This window comes from Poromitra crassiceps (assembly GCF_964638095.1).
Source record: "Poromitra crassiceps genome assembly, chromosome: 3".
NCBI classification, from domain to species: Eukaryota; Metazoa; Chordata; class Actinopteri; order Beryciformes; family Melamphaidae; genus Poromitra; species Poromitra crassiceps.
The window spans coordinates 70,441,266-70,460,318 of NC_139625.1; the positions used below are offsets into that span (position 1 = coordinate 70,441,266).

General features: G+C 44.5%; 1 protein-coding gene across 1 annotated transcript in view; it reads right to left on the reverse strand.

Moving 5' to 3' along the window:
- Positions 1–2,703: 2,703 nt before the first annotated feature.
- LOC310773990 (protein jagged-2-like) overlaps positions 2,704–19,053 on the reverse strand; it is a 98,976-nt gene continuing 82,626 nt past the window's right edge. Inside the window, exons 19-25 of the mRNA XM_083634036.1 lie at positions 16,801–16,886; positions 16,073–16,186; positions 15,126–15,241; positions 13,758–14,012; positions 9,460–9,591; positions 4,829–4,991; positions 2,704–4,453 (exon numbers count right to left, since the gene is read on the reverse strand). Coding sequence (XP_083490162.1) covers positions 3,927–4,453; positions 4,829–4,991; positions 9,460–9,591; positions 13,758–14,012; positions 15,126–15,241; positions 16,073–16,186; positions 16,801–16,886 — 1,393 coding nt within the window. The 3' untranslated portion in view covers positions 2,704–3,926. The remainder of the gene's footprint in view (positions 4,454–4,828; positions 4,992–9,459; positions 9,592–13,757; positions 14,013–15,125; positions 15,242–16,072; positions 16,187–16,800; positions 16,887–19,053) is intronic.

The window sequence follows — 19,053 nt, forward strand, 5'->3', positions numbered from 1 at the left end:
CATTGTGTTCATTTTGAGCTATCAATCATTCTAGAAGAGTAGGTGTCTTTTTTTCCCCTTCAAAACTCAAAGCTTCAAACAATCAGTATGTTTAACAATTAACATTTCTTTAATCAAACATTTGAAAACATGGATCCTTGAACACTTTCCAACACAAAGTGGAAAAAGCCTTCAACTTAAATGTATAATTTCCATGAAGCAATTATCAGAACAAAAACAGCTGAGGATGAACCGCACATAGCCTATATATCAGCATAAAAAGACAAACAAAAGACATTTGGTATAAAATACTTTAATAAATAATAGGATTGTTCTAAGAACAAACAAAAAATTCCTCTAACAAACCAGACTTTTGCCAAATTTTGTACAAAATAATTACAATGTTCTGCACATTCAGCCCATCCTCTGAGGCCAATAAAATGTAGAATTTACTGACATAATATGGATTGTGATTTGGGTTTTCCATAATTTGCATAATCATTATCAACACAATAAAATAAAATATTGAAAACATAATTCTCATCCACAAATAGTAACAATATTGGACTATGTCTATCAACAACAATGTCCCCCCCTCCCCCCACTACCACTGTGGAGGTAATGCTCAATGGTTCTCTTCCTGTAACCTGGTAAACCATCCGGTCATGTGAACTCACACTCTGCCGCATTCTGCGGGACCGTCTGGCCTCCTACCAGCCCTAGGTGGGCGCACTAGCCAATCAGGGACCTGCCTCGCAGTTGAGATCGTATTCGGCCAATCAGGAACGCCACTGGCAAAACAGTAATGGCTGCTTCTGTGGTTGTCCACCTCGAGCACTAATGTCAACTTACTTTCGTCAAGTTTAAACAGCCATAAAGTGCAGTTATTGCAGAAATAGACTCAATAACAACAATTAAACAAGTACAGGAGTATGCAACATCAGCGTTTCTCGGCGTAAAATAAATTAAATAAAATAATTCTCCCGAGTGGATTTGGATTTGACTGGATCCAACGCGGATTGGCTGAAGGAGTTGTCTGTCAGGGTTAGTACACCCACCCACTTAAATGACTGTGCACAGCACTGAGACAGACGGATCCATGAAACGAACAGAATGTGAGTTGACGGATCCCGATGGTTTTAAGCAGGCTACTCTTCCTGTGTTCTTAGTGCAGAAACAGACTCGATACAAACACTGGACAACAAGCACAACAGTCAACAACGTCAACAACAATACAACTTGTTCCCTTCATTAGACCAGTATACAGTAGATACACAAGGAGAGGTCTGAGCAGGGGAAATGGGGGTTCACACTCATTCTAACCACATTGTGACAGGGACTGGTGTTTTGGTGTGACAGAGACTGGTGTTTTGGGTAACAAGTAGGTTACAAGGTACATTTTCAGTTTTTTTCCAGGTTATGAAAGTGCAGATTGTAAACTTTCAAATGATGTGCCACACATTGGAAGCTGAAAATAGTTTTAGATATGCTTATTTGAATGTAGTACAATTGCACTGAAAGTTGGTGAACAAGCTTAGCTTACTAACAAATAAGTATTTCCTAAAACTGTTGTTTGTTATATCGAGTGCGTTCTTCAACATCTAAACTTGCGTCATGTTTTGCCTACAGTATTTGTTACCCGTTTCACCAGACTGTGTCATATTTCTAGACATAGTTGCGCCAAATCTAAGTGTATGGTGGATGTTTGCTGTCACAGCGACTGGAACCTGGCCACAGAGAGACTGGCATCAAGTCAACTGCACCAGTGCATATCTATGCTCAATGCTTACAGAGAGGGATACAAAGTGCCTGTTCAAAAATGGCTGCTGTGAAATCAAGTGAAAGTAAAAGATACATGTGAAATCCTCTGAGCAAAGTTCAACTATTGTTCATCCATTGATTTGTGGTTCACACTCTTTGTAGGAAGTCATTTTCCAGGATGTTAGGGATCAAAAAGCAAAGGCAATGCTTTCATCACTGTCATTTACATCCAGTTGCATGACATTAGCATGGAAGTGTGACGCCTCAGTTAAACTGTAGGAAACTAAAGCTCTCGGTTGAAATGAGCAGAAATTAAAACGCTTGTGTCCTCAACCGTGTGAAATGGAGCACCGGCTTAATGTGGAAAAACTTAAGACCTGTTTGCCCAAGAAGACTTGTACTGTTGTTCAGTGGGGTGAAACATTAGACCCTGCAACACAACACAAAGATTCTCATTCTCCATTGAAATCAATGGAAATTAAATTTGGTTTTTTGTGGGTAACCTCCAGGTGGGGTGACCCACTCAATTTGTATTTTGGGGGTATAGAAAAGCTTATAAAACATCATTTTGGCTCTGGGACACTTCCTATGCATCTGCAACAAGATTCTCTCAGGTGTGCAAGATCTACTTTGGATGGCTCTGGGTCACTGACAATCTCAATTGAAAACAGTAGAAATGAAACTGTTTCTGGAGAGGTGACTCCTCTTATTGGGGTGGCCCACAGTCTTTATGTTAAGGGCTGGAAAAGCCTCTGAAAAATCATTTTGACTCTGGAACATTGAAAATGTCCATCGAAATCAACAGTTATGTTGATGAACAGAATATATATATATATATATATATATATATATATATATATATATATATATATATATATATATATATATATATATATATATATTTGGAAGAGTGGCCTTTGAGATGAAGCGGTCCACATTCCACATTCCCTCCACCACCACAGGGATTTCAAACCTGGACAGGTATAACAAACAGCTGTGCATATTGTATACTTGTGTTAACAGTTGGAACAGATAATCATAACGCAAGACAAACACACTTATAATCTGTTTTTGTCCTCTTTTTCTTTTGTTTTACCCAATGCTCATGATTCAGCAGGGCCCTGGACATAGTCCGTAAATCTGTATAAAACCTGTCATAGTGTCAACGGACACTACTAAACGGAATGACATCATTTGGAAAACAAAAACACACAAACAATTCTTATTATTTAGAATAACTATGATACAAAGCATCACTTAAGTTACTAAATTCAAATATACACAGCCATTTTCATATTTACATTATGTACATTGCAAAGAAAACACCTTTACAGTGGTATGAAGAGTTGTTGCTAGGACATCTTTCCCTTTATGTATTTAAAACCTGCATAAACTCTATGAAAGGAGATAAGAGGAGAAAAGAGACAGGCTGAAGGCACTTTCTACCAAAGCAAATACTGAAAAATGATCGCATAGACTCGCAGGAAGCAGTGAAACACAATTGCAAGGGTGAAAGGGTTTACATAAGAACTTTTAAGCATTTACACAGTATGGAAAATATGTTTATGAATGTAAACAAAAGAAAACAAAGATTATCATGCCAGGTATCATATACAGTGGTTTTTCTGTGCCAGCTTTCTGAAAGATTTTTATAAAACACATGTTTTTATTTTCTGTTTTTACGCAATCGGGCTTATAAAAAGACATGATATCGAGACGGACAGTGTAGAAAAGGCCCAGAGTCTGGGCTAAGGCAGACAGGAGCTGAATGCAGCGAACAGTAGGAACAACGTTAACAGCTGCCAGCCAATGACGTTCAGTCAGATCTCTGAGGGCGGTGCGCAAGTCACATGACAGGTGAATGCTGGGACGAGGCGAGGAGGAAAAAAAGGGCTATTCCGCTGAACACAGCAACAGTTTGTAAACAACAACAAAAGCCAATTTAGCATCAGGAGCAGTGACAAGAAAATCCTCTTCTTGATTCCAGCATGATGTTTGAATTGAATTTCTTGTATGCGTTTTTATTTTGGTTAAAATAAACAAGCCTCCATGTCACTGATGAAGAATAAAAGTTAAATAAAGTGTGACAAAAAAAAATTAAAGCATCTGAAATCTTCACTTTTGTTGCTTGAAATGTGGATGACATCAGCGAAGACGTGGCAGTTTGTTTCTCTCCGATGTCGCTCTCATACGTAATGGTCTTTGACATCCTCGCTGAGCTTGGCGGCGTTGAGGTTTTTACAGCGGTTGTCTTTGGGGCTGTACGCCGTCCGGTGCGGCGCCTTGACCGGCCCGCTGCGCGCTGTGCAGATCACCCCTCCCTTCCCCTGCACCCCTCTGTCCCGCACCTCCGCTCGGGAGCACCTCTGGGAGGGAGGTTTCTCCGCCGAGCCCGGTCCCCGGTCCTCCTCGTCTTCCCGCGCCCCCTCCTGCTCGCCGTCCTCCTCTCCCTCCGCCCCGTCGCACGTCCGCTCAGAGGAGCCCGTCAGCTCGGAGGGGCCCATTAGCTTCTTGCATTCGTACTGAATGTCTTTGTGGCGGTTGTCCTTGCGGCCCTGCAGCGGCTGCAGCTGATTGTTGACGGTGCCGTCCTCGGCTCCGCGGCTCGCTCTCTCGCGCTCTTTCTTCCTCTTGCGCGTCCACCACACACACACCACGATGCAGAAGAGCCACAGCAGGCTGAAGAGCACGCACAGCACCGGCACCAGGTAGGCTGAGGAGGGAGAGGAGACCTTTTCATCATTTGTTCACAAAGTCATTTCTCAGAAAGATGGTAAAAAAAACAATAAAAAACAAACAAGCGGAAATAAATATAATTTATTCATTTATAATAATAATAATTCCCTAACTCCTCACGCTCCCACCACCCACATAGCCACTCCCCCTACCCAAACCTCGACTCTCTACGACCTTCCTACCCCTATTCCCTAACCCCCGCTTCATTAAACATCCATAAGTGAGTGAGTGACTGAGTGTCACGACTTTGGCATCTTCTGCCCCCCGGCCTGGCCTGCTGCCAGCGCCGTGGGAAAAAGTAGAAAAACCACTATCCTAATATCACTTCCTGGATGAGGGTCATGTGACTCACCGACAGGCGGTGACTCCACCTGCGTCTCCACCTTCACCTCCACCACGGCCAGCATGACAGTGCTGTTGTGGCGTTTGGACAGAGCGGTGATGACGCCGCTGGCTGCCTCCTGGATCTGTGCCAGGTCGCCCGCCTCCTTCGCCCGGCCGTCCTGCTCGAACGACTGGACACATGGAGAGAGGATAAGGGCGTGAGAGGGGGAGATCCAGGCTCACAATCACTTTGTTTTGCCTCAGTTAACTTTCTTCTTAACTTTCTCCTTACATATAACAACAAATGTTTATGTATTGTATAATAGTCAAGTGTGCCATTATTCCTATTCAAATCTAGTAATAATGTTAAAAATAGTCTTAATTTGAGTATAGAAGGTGATATCCATTTGTGTGTTGTTTTTTTTGTCCCTCTGTTGTTTGTAGAGGACCGCAATGGAAATAAGCCAATGGCTTTATTGTGTTTTTATCCTCGGTGATTGTCTGTGTTTTCCCTGTATTGTTGACATTCACCCAATAAATCAATCAATCAATCAATCAATTCTACTCAGAACTGTCGACTAGTCTTAGTTTTTATTATGTGTTGATGTTTGTTTTATTGTGTGTCTATGATGTCTCTATCAGTTTGTCACGTTGCTTTAGTATTGCACTTCGATTGGTACAATTGGAAAATATTGGAAAAAACAAAAGGGTCCAGGTGGAAAATGGTGGGAGCCAGATGACAGAAAAAGAGACAGAAGAATGAAAAGAAATAAAGAAAAGGGATTCCTGTGATAACATCTGTCAGGCTGCTGCCCCCTGCTAAGACACAGAGGGCGGAGTTAATGAACTAATGAGCTGATCAGAGTGAGAGCGGGGGGAGTAGCTCTATACTGTGCACTTCAATTAGGATGAACAATAGAGAACAGGCCAGCTGTTTCTCCTCCTGTCTCATTCACACGCCTCTGGTCCCACCCCCGGGCTGACTGACAGGCCTCTGGTCCCACCCCCGGGCTGACTGACAGGCCTCTGGTCCCACCCCCGGGCTGACTGACAGGCCTCTGGTCCCACCCCCGGGCTGACTGACAGGCCTCTGGTCCCACCCCCGGGCTGACTGACAGGCCTCTGGTCCCACCCCCGGGCTGACTGACAGCTGCCCTCACTTCTTCACACACATTTCCACATACAGTCTGGTTTTACCATCCACCTCCAATGTGATGCTGTGTGACTGATGACATGTTTGATTTGATAATAATTGATAATAATCACTAATAATTGATTGATGATTCTAATTCTGAATTCTGATTGGATTCCACACATGCATGAATATGTTAGATGTTTATATATATATATATATATATATATATATATATACATACATACATACATACATACATACATACATACATACATACATACATACATACCGGTACATACATACATACCGGTACATACATACATACCGGTACATACATACATACCGGTATATACATACATACATACATACCGGTACATACATACATACATACATACATACATACATACATACATACATACATACATACATACATACATACATACATACATACCGGTACATACATACTGTACATACATGCATGCATACATGCATGCATACATACCGGTACATACATACATACATACATACATACATACATACATACATACATACATACATACATACATACATACATACATACCGGTACATACATACTGTACATACATGCATGCATACATGCATGCATACATACATGCATGCATATGGATACATACATATGGGGAAAACACTTGCAATTTCTTTTAATTGCTTTACAATGTTTGTATCTAATTTGTCCTGCTGTGGATAGCACTTCATCACAAACCTGTTTGGTGAAAGGAACAAATAAATAAATAAATAAAGACTCATACAGCATGTTTGAACATTGCTTCCAAATCTGATTTGCCTTCCCACACACTTGGCGAAGACTGAGCGCAGCGAGGGAATGCACATCGCTTCGCAACAGAAGACAAACCAAGCGCTCCTCATTCTTTTCCACATAGCTGAACCATATTGAAACACTAAATATTTTGCCCATGTTTGAGACTGAGTGCTGGTGCATTGGGAGGGTCTTACGGCTTACATCTAGTCATGACTAGATGAAAAACCGCCCGACGTACTCCTTCGAGATGATAACGGTTTCACCCACATGCAGTAACGAGCGCTGACATTTCGCTGCAACACGAGTCAGTGGCGAGTGGGAGTGAGGTTTTGGTTCTCGCCACTCCTTTTCCCGTATCTGTCCCTCAAAATTAACACAACTGCATACATCACAAGAACAAGAGTTAATCCCCTCCATTAAGAGCTTAGTGCCTCGAAGTGACTGATTTCCCCTGAGTCTGGGTGGCCGAGAGAGAGAGAAAGAGAGAGAGAGAGACACTGACAGAGAGAGAGAGATAACATGGGTAAGAGAAAGAAACAAAAAGAGAGAGAGAAAGGGAAGAGAAGAAGTGGGAGAGAAGAGACACAGAGCAGCAAGGTGTTCCAACACTGAAGCTAAATCTCCTCCAGATGTTGTTACAAGCAGGGAGTCGCACTTCAAACGCCTCTCTCTCTCTCTCTCTCTCTCTCTCTCTCTCTCTCTCTCTCTCTCTCTCTCTCTCTCTCTCTCTCCTTTTTTTCCTTTTTCAACAAAGAGGGAAGCAATAGAAAATAGAAAAAGGCCCTGATTTTACTGGACCCCTCTGGAAGCCATTTACAAAAACGAATTAAGGGCCCTATCTTCGCAACGGCGGTAATTTTGCGTTAGCGCCCGTTTTGCGCTGGAATAGCGCCCGTTTTGCGCTGGAATAGCGCCCGTTTTGCGCTGGAATAGCGCCGCGCAAAAGAGAGAGAGAGACAGAGGGGGGGGGGAGAGAACGAGAGAGGGAAGAGAGAGAGGGCCGCCGCGCAATTACGCAGTGATGTCCCAAAGCATGCGTTTACTGTAATTAGACGTTTCGTTCATATAGGCTATAACGGCGATCCTCAAAGTCCGGACTCCGGTCCGCATCTGGACCGAGACGCCGTCCTATCCGGACCGAGCCCTATAACCTACAAATCATTGAAAATTGTCATTTTCACGGAGCGTTTCTATTTTAACCGGCACATGCTTTTCTAGTCTTTACGGTAATACTGGTTTTTCTGCCAGAAAGCTCACAGACCAATGAATGCACTGTAAATCATCGCACGTGATGCTACTCGGCCAATCAAATAAGCGAATCGTTTCTCCCTGTCGTTTCCTAGTGCTGCTGTGAGAGTGACACACGGACGGAGGGGATGCGAGACATAGAAGTAATTTCATATGGCGTGGTCAAAAGAAACGACTCTTACATGTCCATTCATTGTTCTTATGGGCAGTTCAAAACCAGTATGTCTCGGTTGAAGTGCGATGCGATCCTGACCTGTCTATGGAAGCGCCACACATGAGCAAACACACGTACACACGTACACACACACACCAGCACACTCACACATTCACTTGCCCAACGGCATGAGAAGTTTGCATTGGGAACGCTCAACAGACAGACACAGACAGACAGACAGACAGACAGACAGACAGACAGACAGACAGACAGACAGACAGACAGACAGACAGACACAGACAGACAGAGGGGGCAGACAGAGGGGGCAGACAGATAGATATATAGATGGATGGATGGATGGATGGATGGATAGATACAGTAGATAGATAGCTCACTTCTCTAAAGAGAAAAGGTGGAGCCGGAGGTTTGTTGGCTTGATTTAACAGTCAGTTGTATACAGACATTGTACCATTAGGCTACTTCAGTCATTGAGTTCAATGGCACTGAATCATAACGCAAGCTACGTTACAATGTTCCGGACCTTTGCTTAAGGAAATTTTCTCGAACTGGACCTCTTTGAATTTTAATTGAGGGCCCCTGGGCTATAACATAGGCCTACACATCTAAAAAATATTTGTTTCTTTAATAGGGTAGGAATGTGTGAGATTTTACTTCTAGCCTATTTTAATAGCCTATGTCAGAATTGTCCACTCTGGTTAAGCCATTGACTGCAGTCAGCCATCCGCGCTGTGGAGAAGCTGGTCTTGCATGCGTGCAATTGCAGGGAAAGAGGTTACTGTACTTGCCGGAAACTACAGGTGGGTCGGTGCCCTGGGTGTTTTGGGCCGGCCATGGGGCTCACAGGGTGGGGAGAGGCAGCTTGCCACAACACCGTCTCAACTTTCTCAAAAGCAATCTACTGTTACCTCACACCACAAACCTGTATGGTCGGGAATTATGTAGCCTAATAAAACCATGACAAACGAATTCTCATTTTTAAATCAAGGTGTGTTTTTTCTGCAATGTAGGCTATAGTTGAAAATCAACACGGCATTCCGAGGAGGGAAGAGTGTGTGCAGGCGCGAGGTGTTGGAGAGTGACATCCATGCCGTGCGTAAATGTATCCAAGCCGGCGGAGGCATAACAATAAACAAATTTGCCGATAACTTCGCAAGTCAAATCAATCCAGTTGTCTACCCGGAAGTGACTGTTGTTGTTAGCATGATGTCACGGTGATTTGGTCTATATACTGTAGGTGTGTGAGTGTTTCCATGTACATGTGTGTCTGTTTAGGTGTAAGGGAGTGTGTGTGTGTATAATCACCATGGCGACCTCCACAGCGTCGCTGTTGGAGTAGGACAGGTCACAGAGGATGAGCAGCGTGCGCTCCTTAGCCAGAGTCTGAGTGACAGGCAGGTACCTCAGCTCCGAGCAGATCTTCTCCACAGTGGTGCCCTGAGACACGCACACACAGACAACACAGTATATTTTATGTGCCGATATTGGCACAGATATATCGGTATCTATCTGCATATACGTAATAATATATATCTTGTCGATATGAAAACTTTTTTTACAGAACATAATGCACAAAAAGATGTTGGTAAATCTTGGTAAAAAGTGAAGTTTACGGTTTCAGTGCGCTGATGTCATTTTTGACAATCAAGTTTATTGTTAAACTGTAAAATATCCTGCCTCTATTACATAGCTTTGCCACAAGTGTTTGCCACATTTGAGAAACTAGGCATCTCGCGCGATATGCGTGCTCAATTCCTAGGCTCGCCCACTGCGCGGGCTTGCCCGCCCTACAGCTCGCCGAGCAGGCCCTGCAGCTCGCCCGCTGCGTGGCTGCTCGCCTGCTCTATTGGCATGCACAGCTCAACTTCACATAACTGATGACATCACTGATGCCCGAGTGTAACCAAAAACCACAATATCAGTGCCTATGACATCACAGTGATGTCATAAGATGAATATGCTCTTATGATATCACTAAGACATCATCAGTGGGACAAAATTTAAATATATATATATATATATATATGTAGAGAGAGAGAGAGAGATATCAGATATATATCTAGATATCTAGATATATATATAGACATAGATATAGATATTGTCACGCCCAGGCCACAGTGTGGCCTGCTCTGCTATGTTATGTGTGTGATATTTCCTGAGGAGCTAAACTCAGTGGACATTCAGTCATATACTGTACAGAAATTAGTTGTGTTATGTTTATTCCTGTTGTCCATGTTCCCTTGTTAGTCTGTCTTAATTCCTCCCACCTGTTGCCTATGTGTCTCGTTAGTCTGCCCCATTACCTGAGTTCTCCCCACCAATCAGTTCTCCCGTTTTGCCCTCTGTGTTCCTGCCTTCCCCAGCTGTCCCTCATGTGTCATTAGTTAGCTGTCTATATATTGTCTCAGTCTGTGTGTTGTCCTTGTCGGATCATTGTCTATTGTCTACCCTCCCTGCCTACCCTGGTATTCACCTTATGTAGCCACGCCCATTTGACCCGGTTGTGTGGTCGTGGGAAGACTTCCGGCTAAAAATAAATAAAAAGAAAATGGCTGGCGGCTCCAATACCATCTAACTCTGAATTAACTAATAATGTGGCCAATTGTATGTAACATACCAAATAAAAGCAAACGGCAATGTCTAAGAATGCAACGCCATCTAACTGGCTCGTTAAGTCTCGCATTCCAGGGAATTACTTTAACGTCTGCGGGTCTTATTGGCGTTAGTGGCGCGAGCGCTCGGAGGAGAGAAAACTATCTGAAGCTTTCTTTGTTGGAGTCCAGGTTGTTTTACAAGAAAGTGTTCGTCATTGTCGACGATAACGTTATCTGACCTGGCTAACAGTGGATACTCGCTTGCTTGCTGTGTACCGAGCTCAAAGTAGTAGGCTACGTTCTTTGTTTTACACCCTGCACTGTCCGCTATGACATTCTTTCATATTTGGCGCCGTGACCGCCAGAAGTGTTAACACGACCCGGAAGAATTTGGCCCACCCCAGCGTCTGAACATAAGGTGAATAGTATATTGTTGCTCTCCGTTAATCCCAGTGTTTCCAGCCTTGTTTCCACTTTAGCCTAGCCGTGTGCTAGTAGGTTTTGTTATTTTGTGTTTAGTTTTCTATTAAAGTCTCCTTTTGCTCCTGGTAAAAGAACTTGCCTGCCTTACGTTGCCTGCTGCGTCTCCCTTTGTCTGCACATGGGTCCACACATCACACCACCTCTACATATCATGACAGATATAGATATATAGATATTGTGGTGTCTCGGCAGCCTAGCCCCCGGCAGGTGAGAGTGGGAGGACGGCCAGCCACGACAGTGACATCAGAGCCGGGGTTCCGCGTCAGCAGTAAGAGGTAGTTCCCCAATTAGCTGCTGATTCAGTGGGACCGCTCGCAGCTGCGTGCTGTTAGGAGCGGCCGACCGCTCGCAGCTGCGCGCTGTTAGGAGCGGCTCACACGGCTGAGACTGATTCTACAATCAGCTCAACTAGATAGCAGACGGAGCTCTGAAGGTTCACTGTGTGGCTGGCCCTCCTCGAGAGAGGGGGTCCTCTCCTTGCTGTCGGGCGGTAGGTGACATTTACACTCCTCTCCTTAAGCTTATGAAAATGACTATGATTTCTGACCAATCCTGTCTCTTATCTCACGCAGGCAAGATGCTGGAGCAGGTAACTCAGGCAAGGTACTGGTGGCAATCTACTGGAGAATGTAGCAGAGGACTGGAGCGCTTAGTGCAACGTTATGGGGAAACCTCACATGCGAGGACGCGCATGTGAACCCCCACCTGCTTTGTTGGACATGAATGAACAGCCCCGAGAAGGGAGGAATTTAAGTTGGACTTTGAATTGAGTTAATTTTGGTGAATAAAACAACGCGAGAGCGTTTAAACCTGCTTAAGTGTCTTGGCTTGCATCAGAGTTACCACAATATAGATTGATTGATTGTTGCAAAACATGTGTTTTGCAACAATCTATCTGTTTTGGATGTAGCCAATTAAAATGTGTGGCCCAGCAGGCCGGTCTGTGGCTTGTGTGCGCTGAGAAACATTAAGGCGAGATTTATTTCATTCATAAAACTTGATTCTTCCCCAGAGGGCCAGTGAGGAGGCCGTGCAGTAAACAACTAACACAACATCTGGACCAGACATGGCAGAGGAGCGGCAGGCAGGACCATCTGTCCAGGGGTGCCGTGTCAGTCGCTCCAGTAGAAAACATGGCCTCTTTTACCTCCTGTAACATGTCCAGTAAAAACTAGTCTGTTGATCAAATATCTACAGACTAGAAGTCCTCTGGGATTTGGGCTTTTGTAATATCCTGTATCCTAAATGTTGCATTACAGTTATCTTCTACAGTTACAGTGTTCTGAACTTTCTCACGTTCTAGAGGAAAATGAAGAGTGAACGTCCTGGCCTGCTTCCCTGCTACACATCAGCCTGCTAATGCCTGTTCCTCAACATTGTCTCATGTGTAAATATCAAGTCATCCTCAAACGATTGACGATTGATATACTTGATTTTGTCAATATCGCTCAGCCATATTCCCGCCACAGCCAACACTTTTATGGACTGCGTCATTTTTCGACTGCAAACAATCAAGATGATCAGACCTGAAGTCGCAACTATGGTCTACATGCCACTTTTCTTCGCTCTTGCAGCCATGCTGAATTGTTTTAGTTCAAACTTGGCAACGGCAATCGTCCATGTCAACCGCAGAGGTCATGCATGCATGACGCATGGTGCATCTTTAGTGTGATGATGACTGATTCCAGAGATTTCTAATCCCGAGTGAATTGGCAATCAACATTACAGATGTCCTGTGTTAACAATTACTTCACACGCACTTTGTCCTGAGAACGAATCCCATCCACACAAAGCGTGGGTAACCAGCATCCTGTGCAGAAATAACACTTGAGGTTGACTACAGCTACAGTATATGCCATGATGGTTAGCAGCGATGACATCTGATGATGATTCAGGATATATGGATTTGCACTGGCCAGCTCTCAAAAGTACCAGCCAGCGGTACAACAATTAGCCTGTACCAAAATCTCTATCCCTTTATTTAGTGCAAAATGTAAGGGTGCCACACTCATCTCTCTAGAGAAATGGAAAAAGTGTCATTAAACAGGCCTCCCAAGCCAAAATGTCATGTTTTAATATTCTCTGGTTAAATAAACATTTCTTGAGAGTGTGGCAGCCATCAATTTTGTACTCTTAGACTCCTATTTTTGTGGTTGCACCTCTGGAGCCCAATTGTACTCTTGGAAAGTAGTAATAATAATAATAATAATAATAATAATAATAATGAAATAAAGTAATATTTTTTTATTACCCAGGAAAGGGTAAAAATAAGTTTCAGCATTTCTGCTTCACATTAACGCAGTTACACAAACTTTTTCCTGGGAGCAGCCCAGTACAAACACTTTCACTCGAGGCGTTGAGATGCTTAAATGGAGTGAATCGGGGTTACATGCGTTGCTCAAAGGTATAGGGCAGTAGTCATGGAGTTTCAAAACCTAAAGCAACCTAAAAACAAGCCCACCTCCATGATATAATGAACAGTGACAGCACTCTTATAACTGACATGTAAAACAGCCAGTCACTCACCTGTGGCACTTTGTCTCTATTGAAGATGAGCGTGATGCGGGCACAGCTGTTGTCCAGGTAGCCGCTGTTGGGCTCACACTGGGTGTGTGTCGGGGTGGGCGGGTCGGGGGTCGAACACACGCCCCATGCGTGGCAGGGCGGGGAGAAGCAGGTGAGGAACTGGTGCTCCACACACTCCTGTCCCCCCGGGCACGACGGGACATCCAGGGCAGGGACAGCCTTCTGCAGGAGGCAGGGCCGCCGACCGCACCGCACCTGGGACAACAATTCCAACATTAAGTTAAGTTATCCTCCATTGTCCCAGTGAGGAAATTCATCCTCTGCATTTGAGCCATCCTCTACTAGGAACCTTCCTAGAACTAGGAGCAGTGGGCAGCCGCAGTGCAGCGCAGGGACCAACTCCAGATCTTTTGCCAGTACCTTGGTCAGGGGCACTGACAGGAGTATTAACCCTAACATACATGTTTTTTGGTGGTGTGGGTTGTGGTGCTACTACAGCATCTCACATTATGTCACTGCTGTCAGCTGAAAACCACATACCTCCAAAATGTCAACTCTTCAGGAAATAAGGAAAACTGTTATTTTCAGAATGACAATCACAACCTTTTTGAAATTATATACCTAGCTTTGAGAGGGTATTTAAGACAAAAAGGTCAGCACATTTTCTCTAAACTATTTTTTTTCAATTCACAGGATTTGATGTACAGTACCTTTGTGCTATTTATGATGAGTGCCTATGTAGACACCTGCCGTGCATTTTAGAAGAAAACCAGGTTGTGGGTGAGAGTCAGTGTGCCACAAACGGTCCCCAGATTTCCATGTAATGCCTCACATCAGGTAAAAACAAGAAGTTCAGGCGTCCAGGTAGTGTACCGGTAGATTCCCTGCCTACCAACACGAGGGTTGCAGGTTCGTGCCCCCGTGTTACCTCTGGCTTGGTCGGGCGTCCATACAGGCACGATTGGCTGCATCTGCAGGTGGGAAGCCGGATTGAGGGTTTGTGTCCTGGTCGCTGCACTAGTGCCTCCTCTTGTTGGCTGGTGGCGCCTGGTCGGGGTGGAAGGGAACTGGTGGGAATAGTGTGATCCTCCCACGTGCTATGTCCTGCCGGTGAAACTCCCCGCTGTCAGGTGAAAAAAAGCGGCTGGTAACTGCGCATGTGTTGGAGGAAGCATGGTGCTAGTCTATGGCTCTCCCCAGATTGGCAGAGGGTGGAGCAGTGAGCGGGGTGGGGGTTGGCGGGTGAGGCATGGGGGGGAATTGGCCAACTACAATCGGGGAGAAAATTGGCGGAAAATGAGGGAAAAAAACGAGAAGTTGAGTTTTCAGCAGACATCATTGACACACAGTCCATCATGGCAGGCTCACCTTGGAGCAGCGGACGTGGCCATTGACACACTGGCAGGCGTTACACTCCTCCTCCCATCGGCTCCCGTGAGGAAACTGCAGGCCGGCGTGATGACAGGCTTTCCCCACTCCTATGACTGCAGAGAGGGAGGCAGGCAGAGAGGGAGACAGGCAGAGAGGGAGACAGACAGAGAGGGAGACAGGCAGAGAGGGAGACAGGTAGAGAGGGAGACAGAGGCTCAGCTGTCAGCGGTTAGGAAGCCTTCCTACTGCTGGAGACTGGCTAAATTAGGCCTGGGCAATATCCAACTGTAATAAATATTGTGATATAGTCCCGTCCAAATATCACAGTCTATGATATATTCCTTTTGATATGTTATTGTATTTTAGGTTTCAGGTACATGTATTACTATGACTAGTAGTATGAATAGTATGAATAAAGGAGTGAGAGGTTGATAAGATGTTCACTTCCTTTCTTTCCCTCTTCCTTTGCAGCAACAAATACAACACTCTGAACAGACCAATAATAATAATAATAATAATAATAATAATAATAATAATAATAATAATAATAATAATAATAATAATAACTTTATTTGTATAGCACCTTTCAAAACAGCCGTTACAACGTGTTTCACAGGCAGATCAGTTATAAAAGTGAACATAAACAATGTCACAGAACAGAGCAAGATTAACAGATAAAATCCTACAAATAAAAATAAAATAAAACCAGAAAGATAAAACATAGAGCATAAAACAATAATGTACAGTAAGCATTGAAATCAGGGTCGCTAGCAGACCAGATTGTGCAAAACTGTCCCCGGAAATTTGTAAAATTTACAAAAAAAAAGAAAAGAAAATAGTAAATTTTGAAAATCGCGATATTCTGGAAATATCTATCTACCGGGTAATATCTAATATCTATAGCTCTTAAACACACAGCGATAGGGTTAGGGTTAGTTACTCACAGTCTTGGCAGCGCGGCCCGGCGCGGCCCGGAGGACAGACGCAGCGGTAGCCGTTGATTTGGTCCATGCAGGTGGAGCCGTAGATGCAGGGAGAGGACTGGCACTCATCTATGTCTGAGGGAGAAAAGCACACCGCTGTTCATTTGATATACACACAGAATTAGCATGGAGCATTGTTTTCATAGCTCAAGGCCCAAATTACGTTTTGTCGCAAGTCTTGGAAATAGACTGTCCGGGTAAGTCCTTTACTGATTTCACCAACTAAATCCACATCAATCAGGAGGGGTTCTACATGCTTCAAAATACTGATAAGACCAAATCTTACTTGCATTATGTATTACGTCTATTACGTATTATGTCTTTGGCTAGCTTAAGCTTAACTTTTGCCTTGAAAATCCTAAGCTTTGAGAGAATGGGATGTTATGTATAGGAGTAATGAAATTCAGAGAATAGCGTTTCGGGATTGAAACGCCTTCAACTGGACAACCCCCTTGGGTCTGAAAAGGCTTTTTTTCCAGAGAATTCTCCCGCACCGACCCGTGTGCCCGCATCAGCTGTGCCCTCCGCTCGGCAGAGAGGTGAGGGGTTAAGACCGTCTTCCTAAAGGCTTCCTAACCTGTCGCCTGGAAACAATGGGCTCACGCTCCCCTGCCGTGAACCCTGACCTCTAGCCCCCCGCCCACCCGACCCCTGCCACACGCCCCTCCGGTTCCCAGGCAGGAACTCACTGATGCGGCAGTCTGGTCCAGCGAAGCCCGGGGCGCACTCACACCGGAACCAGTTCACGCCATCCACGCAGATCCCACCGTTGTAGCTGGAGAGAGAAGAGACACAAACACACAATGAACTGCTGTCTCATATCAGGTTGCTGCCGTGACATTCCAGGACTTTAGATGAGGATCAGAGTGCTTCCATGACCTAAAAATACAATTTCTTCCTGGTTTGTTAATGTTGTTTTTATAAGGAGGTAAACATTCTGCTTTTCAGTCATTTGGCTCACTGTGGAAACAAGCAATGAATGTATGAATAAGGTGGGAAATAAGTTCTGGTATTTTCACATCTAATGAGAACTTGTTACTAATGAGCATCTGCTATTTGGTGGATGCTTTTATCCAAAGCACCTGACAGTATCGATTCATTATTTTCTCCATTCATAGACAGTCTATTAAATGTCAAAAGCAATGACAAATGCCCATCACAAGTTACTTACTTACTATTGTTTATTTTATACTTGCTAATGACTAAACCTAGAAAAGTATGTAATCAATTATAGTTTTGATAATCCATAAATTTTCTGTTAATTGACACAGCACTAGACAGTACCAGAGCTGTCTGACTTTACCATGAGTGAAGCCAGTGGCTAAAATGCTGTGGCGCTGCGGAGAGAACGGTCTTGCCGTGAACACCAGGTGGCGCTGCGGAGAGAACAGTCTTGCCGTGAACACCATAAATGTGCCTTTGGTGCCTTGCTTTACACATTGATAAGGCAGCTGGGTTCACGCGAGATCATGAGATCACGATCACACGACAAATCCATCTACACTCCAATCTATTGATTTGAATCCCAACCACCCGTGGTTCACACCAATCAGCGTCCAGAGACAGCTATGGGCGGAATTTAGAGAGCGAGCCTGTGATAGACGTGATGGAGACAGATGGTTCATCCAATCACCTGCAAGGTGAGACCAGGGGCAGAGACCAGGGGCAGAGACCAGGGCAGAGACCAGGGGCAGAGGACGGCATGAGGGAGCGGGGAAAGGAAGGAGCGGGCCGGCGAGCTGAAGCTTCAAGCTAAAGCTGATCCCTGATCAATGTCCAGACTTATTATGCAAATCCACACTGAGCACATAGTGAGCCCCCACCCCCCTGCCTCACAACTACCCCCAGGTCCAGGCTGGTGAATGGTGAGAGGGGTGTCTCTTTTGTCCAGGAGAGGCTCTCTGAAGCTGCCGTGCACAGCTGTCAGACAGACACACTTCCCTGGTTTCACGTGCACACACACTCACACACTGACACAAAGGCACACAAACATTCCTATGAACACACATTTCATACAAACACACAGGCAGAGATGACCAACGCGCGCCGATCATAACGTGTTTTTTTTTTAATCGCATTAATCGCATGCCGCTATTTTGTGCCTTCATCGCACCCGTACTTGTAGTCAAGCCGTTCGGTTTCCTGTCTCCTGCTTGTGCAGGCAGGCATGGAAGAGGACGACAGCAATACGCTTTTAAATGGCTTGTTTTACTTCCCAAATGGCACAGGGGATAAGTCAAGAGTCGTAGTTTGCACCTTGTGTAAAACGGAATTAAAATATCACCGAAGTACATCGAGTTTGAGGCGAGCGATCACCTAAAAGTAGCTAGCGGCCAGCTAGCAGCCAGCTAGCTAGCGTGAGACTCCTCACTCATTCTTCCTTCAGAGTCTCGGATGCGCGGGTCCTCTAACCACTGGGAGGTCGGCTCCAATGGCTTCACGCGATATACACGTTATCAATACACAGTTTCCAATACCGAGCCATTATTCACATGGAAGTGCCAAAGTGTTTAGCTCAGATACAGCCTTCTTCGGCTGTGTCATTTTGGGTTTCGACTGCTCCACAGCGCCGCCGCCGGAAGTATCGGTTCTGGAGCGTTCTGGAGTGTTTACAATTATTGTGCATTTATTTTCTATTCAAGATGCATTTTGTAGACATTTTGTGACCTCCTGTCTACATTGCACTTCTATTGAATTGAAAATAAATCTAAAATTCAAGATCACAAAGTACATTTATTTGCATTCATTTGATTCCCAATCACGACACACTGGTAAGAATTATTAATATCTATTTAAAAATGCTTTGCAATGCAAAATAATAGCATTTTAAACACGCGATACAAAGATGCGATTAATCGCGATTAACTTTAGGATTAATCGCGATTAAGAAAATTAATCGTTTGACAGCCCTAGTGCAAATTCATAGAAACACACTTTCATAC